Source organism: Thermobia domestica, chromosome 9 (assembly GCF_964235325.1).
Source record: "Thermobia domestica chromosome 9, izTheDome1.hap1.1, whole genome shotgun sequence".
Classification (NCBI taxonomy): domain Eukaryota; kingdom Metazoa; phylum Arthropoda; class Insecta; order Zygentoma; family Lepismatidae; genus Thermobia; species Thermobia domestica.
Genome location: NC_137462.1, coordinates 77,960,113 through 77,977,505, shown reverse-complemented (window position 1 = coordinate 77,977,505; position 17,393 = coordinate 77,960,113). Strand labels below are relative to the sequence as shown.

The 17,393-nt window shown below is 38.6% G+C and overlaps 1 protein-coding gene across 8 annotated transcripts in view; it reads right to left on the bottom strand.

Moving 5' to 3' along the window:
• LOC145694772 (serine/threonine-protein kinase S6KL-like) overlaps positions 1-17,393 on the bottom strand; it is a 388,845-nt gene that overhangs the window by 324,731 nt on the left and 46,721 nt on the right. The window contains exon 9 of one of the 8 annotated variants that reach the window (XM_081771400.1): positions 14,141-14,197. The exons of the other annotated variants lie outside the window; for them this stretch is intronic. Coding sequence (XP_081627526.1) covers positions 14,156-14,197 — 42 coding nt within the window. The 3' untranslated portion in view covers positions 14,141-14,155. Of the gene's footprint in view, positions 1-14,140; positions 14,198-17,393 lie in introns of those variants that run through there. 8 annotated transcript variants of the gene reach the window in all.

Here is a 17,393-nt window from a genome sequence, read left to right as displayed (position 1 = left end):
CGACAATGTTTTGCTTTTTCTGACTAATGGTGCTCCTTATACGAGGAAAGCTGATGAAGCTCTTTCCATATGCTACCCCAACATGATTTACGGGACGTGTATCTAGTGATGTGAGGTGGAAAATTTTCCGCTATATTTCTCCGGAAAATTTTCCGTTCTAAAAAAATATCAGTAATCAAGTAACAATTCCTCAGCAATCATAAAATTGTTTGAATTCGTGTACAGAAATGTAAAAATGTGAAAGATCGTTTAAGAATCTGAAAATTTTCATCGCTCACACAATTTTCAGGACTATGTAGGAACAAGTTAAACCATTTTTTATGAATCGAAATATTTTCTGTCTTATATGGAAAAATTGAAGAACTTTTTGTGAGTCGGAAAATTTTCATCATTTTGAAGCAAAAATAGTAAAACAACTTTTTGTGCATAGGAAAGTTTTATTGCTCTGTAGAAACAAATGAAAGGGATTTTCATAGATCGGAAAATTTTCATCACGATGTAGAAACAAGTGGAAAAACTTTTCATAAGCCGGAAAAGTTTGGATATTATGTATAGTTATGTTATGTGGAAAATTTTCCACTATATTTAACTGCACATTCAGCTACAAAATTGAATTTCTGTAGAGGAAAGTTAGTCAACAACAAATTATAATTTTCCAATTAGCTTTCGGGAACCGGAAAATTTTCTAATATTTCAAGTTGGGAAGTAAATTTTACACAGTGTTTCTCTCTCTCTCTTCATCTGCGAGCTCCTTCCTTCCTAAGCAGGTAGCATACGCACCTTTGGCATGGAAGACCTGGCTTCGATTCCCAGCGGGAGCTCATGTAGTTCGGATTTCACGTTAATCAGTTCGTCCCGTCTTATATAGTCTCGCTGTTGAAAGGGACGTTAACTCAAAATCAACACAATTCAACTCCCTCTCTCTCTCTCTCTCTCTCTCTCTCTCTCTCTCTCTATATATATATATATATATATATATATATATATATATATATATATATATATATATATATGCAAAGTGCAGAGAACATGAGTTCGTAGAGTACAAATATCCCATTCTATTATTTAAAATTTCAATTTATTAAAAGTCATGAATGTTTTCCGATTCACAAAAACATACTCCACCTATTCCTACATCGTTGTTTAGCCGTAAAATTTATTGGTAATAAATATTTTCTTAAAAAGTTTCATGAAGTGAAAATCTAACAATTCGTCATTTCAAGAATGTTTCAAAAACTTCAATGCGTTCTTCCCTCAGAATCCACCTTTGATCTTACAATATTAGATTTCGTCAGTTTAATACGTATAAGACGGTTTTCTCATAGCTTTACTACTTTTATAGATTTACATTCTGCAAAATTTGTATATAAGTAGATATAATAGAGAGAGAGAAAGAGAGAGAGAGAAAACACTATGTAAATGTTTACTTCCCAACTTGAAATATTAGAAAATTTTCTGGTTCCCGAAATCTAATTGGAAAATTATAATTTGTTGCTGTCTAATTTCCTCTATAGGAATTGTATATCTCAATGTGCAGTTACATATAGTGGAAAATTTTCCACCAAACAAACTATACATAATATCCAAAATTGTCCGGATTATGAAAAGCGTTTTCACTTGTTTCTACATCGTGATGAAAATTTTCCGATTCATGAAAATTCCTTACATTTGTTTCTACAGAGCAATAAAACATTCCGATTCACAAAATGTTGTTTTAGTTTTTGCTTCAAAATGATGAAAATTTTCCGATTCATAAAAAGTTCTTCAATTTTTTCATACAAGGCACAAAATATTTCAATTTATGAAACATTGTTTCACTTGTTCGTACATAGTACTGAAAATTGTGAGCCATGAAAATTTTCAGATTCTTTAAACGATCTTTCACTTTTTAACATTTCTATACATGATTTCAATCAATTTTATGAATACTGAGGAACTGTTACTTGATCACTGATATTTATGAAGAACGAAAAATTTTCCGGAAAAATATAGAAGAAAATTTTTCAACTCACATCACGGCTAAACAACGATGTAGGAATAAGTGGAGTATGTTTTTATAAATCGGAAAATTTTCCGTTTCAAAATTTTCCAGAAGATTTTCATCGCTATACAGGACAGACAATTCTTCGATTCATGAAAAAATGTTTCACTTGTCCCTACATAGTACTGAAAATTGTCTGAACCATGAAAATTTTCAGATTCTTTAATCGATCTTTCACTTTTTAACATTTCTATACATGATTTCAATCAATTTTATGAATGTTGAGGAACTGTTACTTGATCACTGATATTTATTAAGAACGGAAAATTTTCCGGAAAAATATAAAAGAAAATTTTTTACCTCACATCACGGCTAAACAACGATGTAGGAATAAGTGGAGTATGTTTTTACGAATCGGAAAATTTTCCGTTTCAAAATTTCCCGGAAAATTTTCATCACTGCGTGTATCGTACATGCCCTACATCGATTGTGTGAAAAAATCCGAACCCTTTATTTTAAAGTGGACAAGTTAGTGTCAAATGGGAAAACATTTTCGTAAAACCGCGAAACTAAAATTGAGCTTTTCGAAACAAATACCGATCTTTTAGTTCCTCCAACGCCCATAAGTACGCGGTGGGATACCTGGCTTAATACAGTACTATATGTCTATTATAGGGATCATTTTGAAGCATTTGCATCTGTAACAACTAAACTAAAACCAGACGATGGTTCATCCTTTTATAAGTGACAGTAGCTTGAAATGTGACTTGACTTTTATATCTCCCAATTTCGCCTTCTTGACTCATTCTACAGAGAAATTAGAAACTACGGGACATACAGTATACTTAGGGTAAAGAAGTAGAGTGCGTTGAAAGAAAGTTGAATGTTCTTTCCGCTTCGAAAGCTGAAGTCGTAAGAAAAAGAATTTAAGGATTTGTTTGAGAAAAACATTGGCTATAAAACCCTGTGTGTAATATCTGAAATATGGGAAGGCCAAAACACAAATGAAGCTGTTGGTGTGTATATTCGTGATATGCCCCTTTTTAACACACTAGATTAACATCGTGTGATGTAGAACGTTCCTTTTCTCAATATAATACATTATTACGTGACAATAGGCATGGCTTTACGATGAACAATTTGGAAAAGACGTTAGTTATTCACTGCAATGTTCATGTAATTTCGACATTTGATGAAGAGGAGCTATTGGTTAGTACCAGTATTTATTTTTCTATGTTCGGCATTCTCTCATACTTTCCCTTGTTATTTTTGTTAAATATTTTTTTAATTTTTAGCACATAAAAATAAATATTTTACAGGTTTTTAGCACACGAAAACCCGGGCCCTAGTTATAAGATAACAATGAGCTGGTCACTCTTGTAACAATGAATTTTATTCTAGTTAACAGGGCCGGCTCTGCCATACGTGCAACACGTGACTTTGCACAGAGTTCAAGTTTCTAGGGGCGGCAAAATCTGTCATAACTATATTATTTAAAATAAATCGGCCGTATTCAGTGTCATTTTGGCGTGTGATTAGCGTCATACTAAGGGTCTGAACTACGGCATGAAACATGTTAGTCGAACGTTTTAGTATGGTGCTAATCACACGTCAGAACGACTTTGAAAATAAATGAAATGAAATCTTTAAGTTTAACGTCCCACGGTTATGCCGCTTAGGCTAAAGGAGACGGTGATAATGAGAAATGAGTGAAATGGTGGAATGAAGAAAGTGGGAGGAAACGGGAGAACCCCAAGAAAACCCACGCACACGGTGTTTGTCCACCACAAAGTTCACTTGGCGGGGGCTGGGATCGAACCCGGGTAGAACGACTTTGAATACGACCGAATATTTCTTGTTGAAACAGACATCATGATGATGCCAGTTAGATTTACTAAGCTGATCTTCTATTTGAATACTACATTCAGAAATCATGTTTAGGTCGCATTAGTATAAGGTCACACGGACAGTGCTACAGCAAATGGTCAAACAAATCTCAGCATGAATTGCTTGATTGTCAAACACAAGAACTAAACACAACTAGCTTTTAAATTTTTTTTTTTTTTTTTTTTTTTTTTTTTTTTTTTTTTTTTTTTTTTGGAGAAAGGAGATTGCAAATAATGCCATTTCATAGTGTAGCAAATTGTCTAGGACCGGCCCTGACCATATCTATCGTTTACACTGAAGTACCGCACCATTTACAAAAATAATCATAGATTCTAGATATATAATGAAATGCTTATGGTCTATGTTAAATCGAAGCTCTTAATTCGTACTACCTGAATCCATTCCTACCCCTTTGGTAACAAACCTTTACTATTTTATATTCGAGTAGGGTGACCAGATTTTAACAAGCAAAAAGTAGGACACAAATATAATATAGCCCATTGCGTCGGCAATACGCATGTCCTTATTTCATTTAGCGTTAACCTTAAGTTATTCATTTTTGTTATATATATATATATACTCAACAAAAATGAAGAAATTCGTCACAATTCCAAATACTTTCATGAATGACAAATAAAAGATTGATGAAACAATTTAAAACAATTTGATGGATAACATAAAGGAATAAGTTTAATGAAAAAGAAACTTACATATATTAAAACATAACATTTGCGGTTCGCCTTGATGGTTATTTATCCATTAACTTTCAAACTATTTCCAAAAATATTAACAAATTATTTACAATACAGAGTATTGTTGTTCTCGGGCAATCGGCCAGGTGAATTTCACGTCGTCCAACGTTTCGGGAACTGACAACATTGTTCTCGTCTTCAGGTAAGGTATGAGAGACCAAAAACAGAAGCCTTTATTGTATGTTCTGGAAGGAGGGAGGCGGAGTTTGATTGGTCAATGGCGACGTCCAATCAGCGTAAGTCTGTAATGTGCTTAATGATTCGAAAATTGTGGAAAATAATGAAACTTTAAAATATGTAAATAAGTTAAATTAGGACAATTCGCAGGACATTTCTATTTGTCCTTGCAACATGCATGACAGCTCTTTGAAAAACAGTACTGTACTACGAAAATCAGTACGTCTGGTCATCCTATATTAGAATTGCTAGTTAAGAGCCAGCAATATTTCGGAAAGAATACAACGGAAAAATTACCAACATAGAGCTTAACTATATTTTATTGATAACAATATGACAAAGAATATTTTCTACAAAATATTACAACAGAAAGAGATACCGAACTATATCTCAGATGATTAATCAACAGACACACACTATTTATTTCAAATTTTGGAATATCTTAGATAGTTTATGTGAAACTATTCTTTTTTAAAAACAAAAACTGAATAAAACGGTTTAAAATAATGGATTAATCACGTCAACATCCAATAGATATACATAGGAGCAGCTTTTCGCAAGTTGGGAAATCGCGAAAGCTTTCCGACAAAGCCAAGAGTTGGTTTTCAACGAACTACGTCAGATTGAGTAAGGAAATAGGCAAGTCCGTATTTATATATTGTGCGCCCCTGTGCTCTAAATAATTTGCCGCCCCTACACAAACTTACGTCTCGAACATGGAAACAAGCCGTGATTTTGCAAACACACCAGCTCTTGTTGAGTAGCAGTTTAGGTATTACAAGTTACAAAAGACATAACGAAATTTTAAATGGCCTAATTCTCTCAATGATTATTATAATGTGGTGTTCTGCCGAGTTTGACCCGAAGATCCCTGGGCAAGGTGAACCCATGGTAGTTTGCCATTGCCTTCTAAGGGATGATGATGACTTACTAAGGACGGGACCTACAACTTAACTTGGGATCCGAAACACTTGTGTTCAGTGGCGGCTGATACTATATGTTGCATGGTTGTGCAACCAGATAGTTTTTTTTAATACTAAAAATATTTCTAAGTACTAAAGTAGCGTATCAGTAAAAAAAAATAAACCTTTGCTCTTCAGCGCAAAACAGTATTGATGCATTTCTTTAAAAAAATAAATTTAAAAACTGAAAGAAAAAGAGTGATTTACATTTCCAGTTGCAGGGAGCGTTGCCACTGGAAGCAGTAACATTGAGCATATAGCAGCGAGCTCCTATCTCTTAACATGTGGAAGTTGATTTACTCTTGCATCGCTTCTAGTTTCCTGTATGCCCGCTTGCAGTTGCACCTTCTTCCGCAACTGGTATATAGTCAGCTTCTGTAATAGTTACGAATTTCTCCGCTTGGCAGCGCTTGACTCAATTAATAGAGTGAGAAAGATACAGACGGTTGGAAGAAAGAAGTTATTCACAAAGCACAAACTCGCAAAAAACAATACAGGCCTGGTGGTAGCAGGAACGGATCCAGGCTGAAAGTTGGTCGTTCGAAGTCAATAGATTTTATTTAACATTTATAATACAAAGGTGAAAATTCTTGGGATAAGTTTTATTTTTAAAATAAAAAATATCCTATTCTTGAAGGGGGGGAAGAAGAAAATGTCTTACCACTGGTCTAATTCCTAGCTCTGTGTCTTCGTGCACATGATCTCGTGTTCGATTTCCGGTGGAGAGCATAAAAAATAAATCTCAAATCATTCACTTTCAATAATCATGTTTTCTTTAGCCTAATTTGCTGGGATGTTAAACTATTATTTGTTTTTTTCATTTTCGAAGAAAAACATCTTAAATTTCTTGCTTCTTTATAGTAGAACAGCAGACAAAAATACGTGGTTTCTGAAAATCTACTTTTTATTCCTTATATCCATACAAATAAATGCTAACAAAATGCATATTGTCGGAGGAGAGAGGTCCTTCTGTACCCTAAAGAAAATAAACCGGAAAATATTTGCGGTAGCGATGCTTTCTATTCTGAAAACCTTGGCGAGCAACATTTCAGATTTCAATAAAGTCATAGAAAAATTTGGAGCTCGAAAAGAACGAAGAAAGACCTTTTATTTTAAAATAATGCATAGTTTATTTAATTAAATAACTTTTGTTTAACTGCGTGCATGAATATGTGCAATTTCCTTGCTTTTTTCTTCTTTTTGCGTTAACATTCATGGCTTACAGCACATGCTATATATTCGATTTCTCTCTTGTTCAATAACATGGGTGTAGAAGTTTTGTTTGTAAATAATGTATAGATGTACATTGATAGTGGTTGTTAAAAAAAAGGAAATAGCTTATATATTAAATCAATATTAGAGAAATACTTTAATCAATAAATATACAAAAAACGAGCTTAAAAGACTTTCCTCTTCATATTTCCTAATTTTTTTTGGATAAAACTCAAGGATGCTGGAGGAGAGGAACACTTGCGCGTACCTACATACCTTTGATATTGCAACATTGCAACTGGTGCTTGTACAGACCACGAATCGCTACTGCTTGTGTCCCCACCGGGAATCGAACCCGGAATCTCCTGACTACAGGGTAACGAGCTTAACCACTCATCCACTAGGGACACGTTCTCTCAATACTGATGGAATTTTAAAAAAGTAGCAATGTTTTTGACATTGTTTATTTTGAACTTACCACATAATTAAAGATTATAGTGAGTTTAGTAAAAAGAATTTTATAAAACTTTATATACAGAAAATTATCTTAGTTTACATAATTAATGTGGATTCTTTCATATGTTTTTAAGCTACTCGAACGAATACCGTAACAGGAACTGTTTCCACACTATCTGAAAAAAAAATCCTGTATGCATTTTCTTTTCTCATATTTTAATCCAATTCAGCTTCAAGGTCATACTCCACTCCCCAGGGAGGGAGCGAGATTTTAAAAGTAATTAAAAACGACAGATATTAGTGTAAATTCATAGTTTTGGAGGTGGCTGAGTTTAACGGTATCACTTTTTATGATGTTCAAGATCATCCTCACCTCCTGGGGTACTGGTGGGAGAGGATGAATTTTAAAAATATAATTAGATAAGCTAGCAAATTAGTAATAATTGGCGGTGCTACAGGGGGTCGAGGAAGATATATAAGGATCCCCACATCACGACAAGAGCACATGTCGACACAACACGTGCTATTGATTGTAAACAGAATAGCAGACGAGAAACCAACAAGAAAGACACCGAGGGACGCCGAAAGAAGACGGACCTCACAGGAGTACCAGAAGAGGATGGATAAAAGGCGGACCACTGAGGGACCCAGCATCAGTCGTTCAACTGATCAAATAACCTACACCGCCCTGAGGTCGCACTGGACTAGGGGTACACCTATCCTTACCCGAGTTCGCACTAGACTAGGGGTCCTTACTACAAAGAAGCCTCGCGAAGCTGCCTTGGCAAATGCGATTGCAATCATAAGACAATGATTAGTTTACTACCACGCTCCAGAAGAGATCCACGGGGGTCGACACACATGAAAAGCTCGCAACGAGTACACTTTCCATCTGTAACATCTCACTTGAATGGCACCTGTAAGGTACGTTGCGATTACTTGCAGATACTATCTGAAGATCCGAACAATGACAGAGAAAAGTGGGCGTTGGAGTTTAAAACATCGTTTACTTCCACAACTGTCTTTTCAGTTTCACATTATGCCGTTTACACTGTTGACCCATATGTATGACAAATGTCCACTCTCATGAGAAGGGATAGTTCTGACACTGAGACTAGTCTCAGTCTCGTCTCTAATTCGAGACCGAGATGTGCTTTTCCAAATCGAGACGAGATCGAGACAAAGCCCAGGCTTGTCTTGATACACATATGTCCATTCTGTACTTTTGCACTTTCATCCCCCACATTGGGTCCGTCATATTGCATTTTGCACTTTTAATATTGGATTCGTATTCCGCGACCACGGAAACTTCTACCTATCCGTATTCAGTTCCATAGCAGTATTTTGCATTTTGTCCGCCATCTTGGATCCGCCATTTTGAATTGTACACTTTTGGTATCCGATTCACACATAGCGACGTCGAATATCTGTATACCCAATTTCAGATCTATAGCTTGTTTTTTGTAATTTTTATGTCCGCCATTTTGATTTGTAAACATTTGATGTCAGCTTCGTATTCAGCCACCGTACCTTTTAAACTTATATCTACATATCATGTCTCGAAACAATTACATCATAGCTTCCTATTTTCTCTACAATTTATGGTTTTTCGAAGCGTACCTTGTTTTGATCTTCAAATGGTCACCACGACCCCTACAGGGCGCATTCAAGGTGAACTCGGTGTGACCTTTCCAACGATATATAACACATGCAGACGCGTACCACTTCAAGTACTTCCCTTGTAAGTTACACAAGGACTACTACAGAAGTTGTTCAGCCTACGTTTGGCCGATTTCGTTCCTTCCCCCTCCCGGGCAGAATGGACTCATCCGACCTGGCTCGTGGCGTCCTGCAGTGTTGTGCAGTGGCTTCCTGGGAACGGAGTTGTTTATCCGCGCGGACGACAGTAACGCATAAAACAGGACCATTGTTGAGAGTGTTGTGTTAAATTTGATTCCAAGTGTGTGGGTTTCCGCTCTGTGATCAAAATGCCGCCCAAACTAAGACGGTTTTGGAAAGGCTATGTTGCGGCTCTTTATGACACCCACTTTAGTGTTTTTGTCATTAGAAAACAGTGCAAGAAGAATGGTTGCAACATCAGTTTAAGTGGAATAAAATATGTTATTAATAAGTAAAAGGGCAACGAAGCTCCACCATTTGGATCACCAACGAAGTTGCCTAGGAAGCGGGAACGCACCAAGGCCACCTCCACCATGCAGAGGAAACTTCGCAAAATGGCAATGCAAGAAAATCCGCCAACACAAAGGTGTATGGCTAATCGTCTTGACTTGTCTTTGGGGACTGTAAGCCGGACGTTACACCATCAACTCAAGCTGGAAAAAGTCATGAAAACTCGCGGCCATCTTCTCACGGATGACCACCAAAAGGAACGAAAGTGTAACACTCGGAAGCTGTACGAACGGCATTTGGCAAAACAAAGGTGGATGTACGTCGTAACGCTCGATGAAGCATGGATTTATCTTTCCAACTGCGGCAAACCGAGAGCCATCATGTATCGAGAGAAAGGCGCCAAGAACTTCAGAAGGTGGGTCCGTGTCTGTAAAGAATCCTTTTCTAAAGGGTTCATGTTCGTTACTGGCTACTGTTACCGAGGTAAACTGAAGCTTCGTAGGGTGGCGAAGAACTGCAAACTAAATTCGCAGTATTATCAGGAGCAGATCATGCGGCCGATCTACCAGCATGAGAATCCAACAATGTACGGAAATCACTCCAATCTGGTGCGCATTCACATTGACAAGGCCTCATCACATATCTCACGATCGTCCCTCGCATTCTATAGGGGGATGGAGGAGGCAAGTGGTATACAGGTGATACCTTTCAATGAGGTACCTGTTAAATCTCCAGATGCAAGTCCTATGGACTATTGTGGATTTGGATTACTGAAGCAGGCTTTGGGAAAACGGCGTGTGACAACTGTGGAAGTACTTTGGAAAGCTGTGTAAAGGGAATGGGACAAGACTCCCCTCCCAGTTCTTCAGAGAAGCCTATTACAGTGGAAATTACGCTGTCGAGGTATTGTTAAGAACCAGAACCACATCGAGCACTTACGGACCTGGCGCCATGGATTCTTCTAAATTTTTTCGTAAGTCGAAATTGGCCAAATGTATACTGAACAAACTCTGTATAATACCAAATTTCATTAAGATTGGATTAGTATCATCGATAGTATACCTTTTAATAAACTGAATGCCAAATTTAATGGCCAATAACTCAGAAACCAAAGACCTGCACACCAAAACATTTTATACGTACATTACGTAGTGGAATTTTATCACTATCCCAATTTTGGTCAAGATCGGATGAGTTCAATCGATCGCGTATGATATACAGTGTTTTTTTTTTTTTTTTTTTTTTAACTTGAGACAACTGTGTAACTTCTAAGCTAATAGATAACAAACAGTGAAATTTTGTACGAAGCAAACATCTATAGGGGGAAATTGTTAGATATACTTCGCAGTACAATAGATGAACAGTGTTCTCAAGCTAACATAAAGCTATATTTTTTCAAATGGCGTTACGCCAGTTTATTACATCTTTCAAATCTACATGTTCAGCGAAAACTTACAATACCTCATTTACTATTCAATATTATTACAAACTAAGATGCTATACATCAAAAACATCCAAATTGTGGATGCTTCTATCACACTAACAGTATACCTGAGACGGACAGGTTAACGCACATTCAAAATACCTTAGCATTGATGTTGTCATGATACGGCGTAAAAACCCAAGAGAGACTCGTGAAAATATATCCATGAATCAGGGACTTACCTGGCAGGGGTAGCTATTACAGAGGTGGACAATGCAATGAAAAAGATGAGGAATGGTAAAGACCTAGGACCGGCCAATATCCTATCGAAGCATGGAAAAGTAGGAAGGAGCACAGTGATTTATTCGACTTTTTAATAGGATATTGGAAACAGAAAATATGCCAAAAGAATGGAGAAGCAGCCTACGTTGTGTTGGTTTTTAAAAATAAAGGAAATGTGCAAGAATGAGACAACTACAGGGGAATAAAACTTATGAGAGATGAAATGAAGGTGTAAGGACGAGTGTTCGCCCTTACTGTGTTTTATTTTTTGAATAAAGGATTAGTATAAAAGTGTATATAATTTTGTTACTGATAAAGGTAAGTCTGGCCAGACATATATATTTAATTACATATATACGTATTATGTGTTATATATTTATAATTTAATCTTGGTTATTGCTTACTTATTTGTATGTGTATATCTGTTTAAACTGTGTATTTCTTGCTTGGATTTCTTTCAGCTTTATTTAACGAACTCAACATTCAAGTTTTTTCTATATAGTTTTTTCTTATAGTGATCGATGGAATTTTCCAGAGGCTTGTGATGGTTGCTCGCATTCAAAAAGACTTTTTTGCGGATTTTTAAGCGAAAATAAAATTAAGTAAACTAAAAAAGAGAAGGGTTTTCGACCATATAAAAGAAACCCTCTCGGAGCATAGGGGGCTGGATGACTGTGACTGTCAGAGCCGTTCTACGTTGAAGGTCCTGCCTCGTCTTTTTTTAAAAAAAACTTTCCAATCTTGTAGGTCTGAAAGATGACCGATGACAGAGAATAAATTATTTCTCTGGAGCCTCAATGATGGCTACAGCAAGGAATGAGTGATTTCCTTCAGTCTGAGTGATGACCAAGTTTTGATAACATTTAGCTACCCAGGTGATAAGCTTGAATGATAGCTTATTGGGATAAGTGATTCCCTTATCTTTTAGTTAGAAGTAGGTTATAATTTTTTTTTTTACCTCAGAGGCAGAAAACACTTTAAGGTTTGTTATAGATTTTTTTTTTTTTTGCTAGGCCAGAGAAGCCGGAGTGATAGTCTTCTCTTTAGAGAAAGAGAATCAGTCTTTGGACTAAGTGATGTCCATTGACAACACAGGGTCTCTTACATTTTTAGACGGAAAGTTGTAGTCAGGCTTTCCTGGTAGCGCTAGGCGTCAGACAAAACTGTGAGGGAGTGACGGATCGGTGAAGTCTGACTTAGGGAATACGCATGATAGAATGCCAGGGGATCTTACTTGGTGAACATTCAAGAAAAAGTGTGTTCTGAAAACATACATGTGTATAATTCAAGATATGTATAATGGATGTAAGACAGGAGTGTGGAGCGCGTGTGGAATAACGGAAGAAATCACAGTGAAGGTAGGACTTCACGAAGGATGTAGTTTTAGCCCATGCCTTTTACAGTTGTGATGGACGAGCTTACAAAAGATATCCAAAAGTTAGCACCTTGCAATATGCTATTTGCGGACGACATCGCACTGGTAAGTAAGACCAAGGCAGCACTGCAAGAGAAATTTGATTCCTGGAGAGAAGCTTAAAATTAGTAAAACTAAGACAGAATATTTACATTGTTCTTTCGGAGAAAATGTAGTTGAGAATTTAAGAATACAAATGGACGAAGAAGAGGTGATAATGACGAAGAAATTCAAGTACTTGGGCTCAATACTGCAGGGAAATGCAGATATAGAAGAAGATGTAAACAGCAGAATTAGAAGATGCACAGGGATACTGTGCGACCGTAGGGTACTAATACGCCTTAAAGAAAATGTTTATAAAATACAAGGTAACTAAAATAGTTCTTGGCGCTCTAGAGCAGCGATAAACAAAGAGATATAATGGACAGTACATAGCTTTAGGCTTCGAAGTAATCTTCATCAACATCCAACACCTTTTCCTACGTTCCTACAGCTGCGCAATACCCTGGTGATAAAACTTGTCGGGTGTGGATGCAAAGAAGTCCGTGAGTGCGTTCCGCAGGTTTCTCTCATTTGCGAAGGATCTCCCACAGAGGTGGTTATCGAAGGAATGAAACAGGCTGGCGACTTAATGCCTTAGCTGACACTTTAAACTCATACAACAAACATACGGGAACAAGCAGCTTCGATACTTCCATTTCTCTTCGACACTCGACGAGCCATGACTGCTGTGTGCGCACAAGGTGGCTGTAGTACTGAAAGTCGATGGTCAGAGTAAGTACCGATAGCTTGACAGGCACGTGTGTCCGTTCGTTTCCTCTCTGTGAGCGCGTGATTAATGGGATGTCAAAAAGGACAAGAACTTTTTTAGTTCCCTTGGGGTAATGAGCCTGCCATATTATACGCAGCAGAATGTTGGGCGACGAAGAAGAGAAAGGAACAGAAATTGCATGTTGCGGAGATGGAGATGCTGGGTGGGTGTGTGGAGTGACGTAGAAGGAAAAATTAAGAATGAAGTGACACTAAAGGTAAGACTAATAATAGAAAAACTACAAGGAAGTAGACTTCTCTAGTTGGGATATCAAGAAGGTCTTCGGAATATGTAGCTCACCAAGTGCATGCTATAGAAATAAATGGGAAACGAGGGCGAAGCCGATCAAATAAGTGGGAAGATTGTGCGAAGAATGATACGCTGCAGTATGGTGCCACAGTGAATATGACTCAAGACAGAAACAGGTGGAGGACAGCAATCCGAAAACCCGATCCCAGCTAACTGGGAAAAACATTTAGAAGATGAAGAGCAATGACGTTACAGGAGGTTCGAATTTTGACTTATTTCGAATGGAATAGGCTTGTCTGATTTTCAATATACTAGAACTTCCTATGCTTAAGGGCGCGCCCTTCTTCGGGCAGAACATGCAAGCATCCCAATTAGTGGAGCTAGTTCGTTTTCTCTTTACTGGTAAAACAAGAGCGGGCTTAATGTGTTCTTCTGTCATTGTTCCTATCTTCTCTCAATATCTGTAACGACATTAAACAAGAGAACAAGATTAAATAAGAAACTGGACACGGAACTCATCCTCATCAAATTAAATTTAACCCATGATAATAAAGCAACCAGTGGGTCTATTATCCTGGAGTGTCCACTTGTCCACTTGAAATCTCTTCACAAATCTCTCTAGGTTTTTATCAACCACAGATTTGATTTCCTTCAATAACTTCTGCTAGCAAGTCCCTATATGGCCAAATCCAATAAGCTATTCCTGCATTCAATATCTTGGTTCTCCACTTATAAATGATGCATTTATAAAATTTACATCCTAAATGCTATATTAGATACAAATATAAATAATGGTGGGATATACCGGATTTACACTCCATTGCCCGAGTGACTTACCAACATGTGACTTATGAGTTTTTTACCTCTACCGGTGAAACGCACGGTCGTATCAAATGATCGGAGCAGTTCAATTCAGGAAAACTCAAAGGAGAAGGGTGAGAACTGTTCTTCAAATATTGGAAAAAGACCAGCTTTCATCTCGGAAACAAAACCTTTATTGACTAAGCTGAAATTTGGTAGTGCTGTTCGGAGCATCACCATTACCGTTGGAAAGATAATTTTATGCTCTACAAATTTAATTAAGGATGCCCTTTCCATATCACAACTCGTTGGTGAGATACAAGCAACAAAGGAAATATTAAGGACACAATATGTCAGTTTTTAATATTTATGTTAAATTTTCCAAAAACTCGTTGGGATTATCCAAAGCATGAATACACAAAATCGTAAAGCACACCTTACAGATAAAACCGGAAAAAGAAATTCATTAATATCTTGATTAGTTTTGGAGGTACAGCCTTTTATTAGGAACGCTTATTTTTTAGCTTCAGTAGAGGGGAGGGGGTGACGGGGGAACTTCCGCTCGTATCAAGCGACCGGCGGTCTAGTAATGATCAGGATAGTGGATGATAATTTAGGACCACCGGTTGCTTTTACTCTCTCGGCTTGATCCAAGTCCTTATTTTGGAGACTTTTCCAGATTCTGCCTCCCGACTATATTGGAAACTATATAAACACTTAAGCATACTAGTTACCTAAGCACTTTTTCGAAATAAACCTTTCAAAAAAGTTCGAATTTTCCACTTCTTGAAACTTCGTTTCCCTTCTCTCGAAATATAGCATATCATGATCATAGTATGTACCATTAAGATACTTCGGATGTGCAATCGCCCGTCCGTGTCAGTTGTGCTGTTAGTATGATATATGCTTTCGAAGTTTGGACTGGTGTGACGCTGTAGCATCCTTATTTTGCACCCTGAATTATAAATATGATACTGTAAGTTTTTGCTTAACACGTAATTAGAAATATACACGGCTTCACAAAACTTAAGCAACCCGAGAGAACGTGGTATAAGTGACGTGTGGGGCCCATTCAACACTGGTTAGTGGCATGCACATACACAGAAACACACAGGCAAGGCGAGCACCCACTCTATCGCATAAGCAGCACCGTTGCAAGCGCGATGAACAAATTATGCCATTAGACGTACACCACAGCCCAGTAATGTCCGAGGCTCCAAGCATTGAGTTAGTGGCTCTTGTGTGGGGTACACACCTTGCAATGGCTGGTAGACGACATTTGGGTGACTTTGACTGCGGGCGAATAATTGGGCGGTTGGAATTGGGCCGATCGCAAGTGGAAGTGCCGCAGGAATTAAACGTGAATAAAAGTGTTGTGTCGAGGCTGTGGAATCGCTTCCAAAATGGAGGTGAAGTCAGTAGACGTCATGGAGGAGGCCGTCCGAAGAAGACGTCGGCCGTCGATGACCGATTTCTCACAATTTCTGCCAAACGTAACCGTCAAGCTTCATGCTCTCAACTGGCCAATGAGTTGTTTCAGGCTACAGGACAACCCGTGAGTCGTGAAACTGTTCGTCGGCGGCTCAACAGAGCAGGACTGTATGCAAGAAGGCCTGTGCTGTGAGTGCCATTGAAACTGGAGCACAAACGTGCGGGTTACACATGGTGTCAGGAACATGTTGCATGGGGGGAACACCAGTGGGCGCGTGTCATGTTCTCCGATGAGTCGAGATTCAGCCTGTCGTCTGATTCTGGTCGGACTTTAGTGTGGAGAGAGCCAGGAACACGCTATCGGCCAAACTTCATTGCTGAACGGCCGTCCCATGGCGGTAGTTCCATTATGGTGTGAGATAGAATTATGCTGGATGGGAAAACGGACCTCCATATTATGCAACATGGCACTTTGACAGCACAACGGTACCGGGATGAAATTCTCAATACACATGTGCACAATTCCTGCGGAGCATTTGGCCCAGACTTCCTGTTCATGGATGACAATGCCCGCCCACACCGTGCACATCTTGTGTCCGAGTATCTGGAGAGCGAAGACATTACGCGTATTGCATTGCCTGCATATTCACCGGACTTGAATCCCATCGAGCATGTGTGGGATGCTCTTGGGCGGCGAATAGCGCAGCGCAGTCCACCAGCACGCACTCTCCAAGACTTGCAAACAGCTCTCCTCGAGAAGTGGCGCCATCTGCTGCAAGACTTGATCAACACTCTGATTTGCAGCATGGAGGCCAGATATGCCTGTATAGCTTTTCGTGGTGGTCACACGTAATATTGACTGCCTATGCCCTCGCACAATCCAGCTTCACCTGTTGAGGTATCGTTGCGCTGAACTTTTTGGTCACTCTGTACATCCCAATTGTACTGTTCGTCTTCACTTGTGTTGCATTGTGCATCTGGTAGAGACCTGCACGGGCCGGGCCTGGCCCGAGGCCCGAAGCCCGGCCCGGCCCGCGGGCCGGGCTTGGGCGGGCCGACTCTGCTATTTCTTTGGGCCGGGCCGGGCTTGGGCGGGCCGACACTGTTATTTCTTTGGGCCGGGCCGGGCTTGGGCTGGCCGACACTGATTTCTCTTCAGGTCGGGCCGGGCTGGGGCCGATCAATTGCAATTCTTTAATCATTATTGACTTTCGTTAAACGATAATTGGAATAAAGCCAAACGTTGGAGAAGTGTGTCCGTGAAAAATGTTACAAAGAATGCACTAGCTATTTGCAGTTTGTGTTGCTTAGAGGCTCCACTTTCACTATAGAGGATTGCAGGCATTATGCGGTAAATTGAACTCTGACCTTGACCTTCACTGAACTCAAAATATAACAAGAAGGGGTGGGAATGTTTTGCCTGTC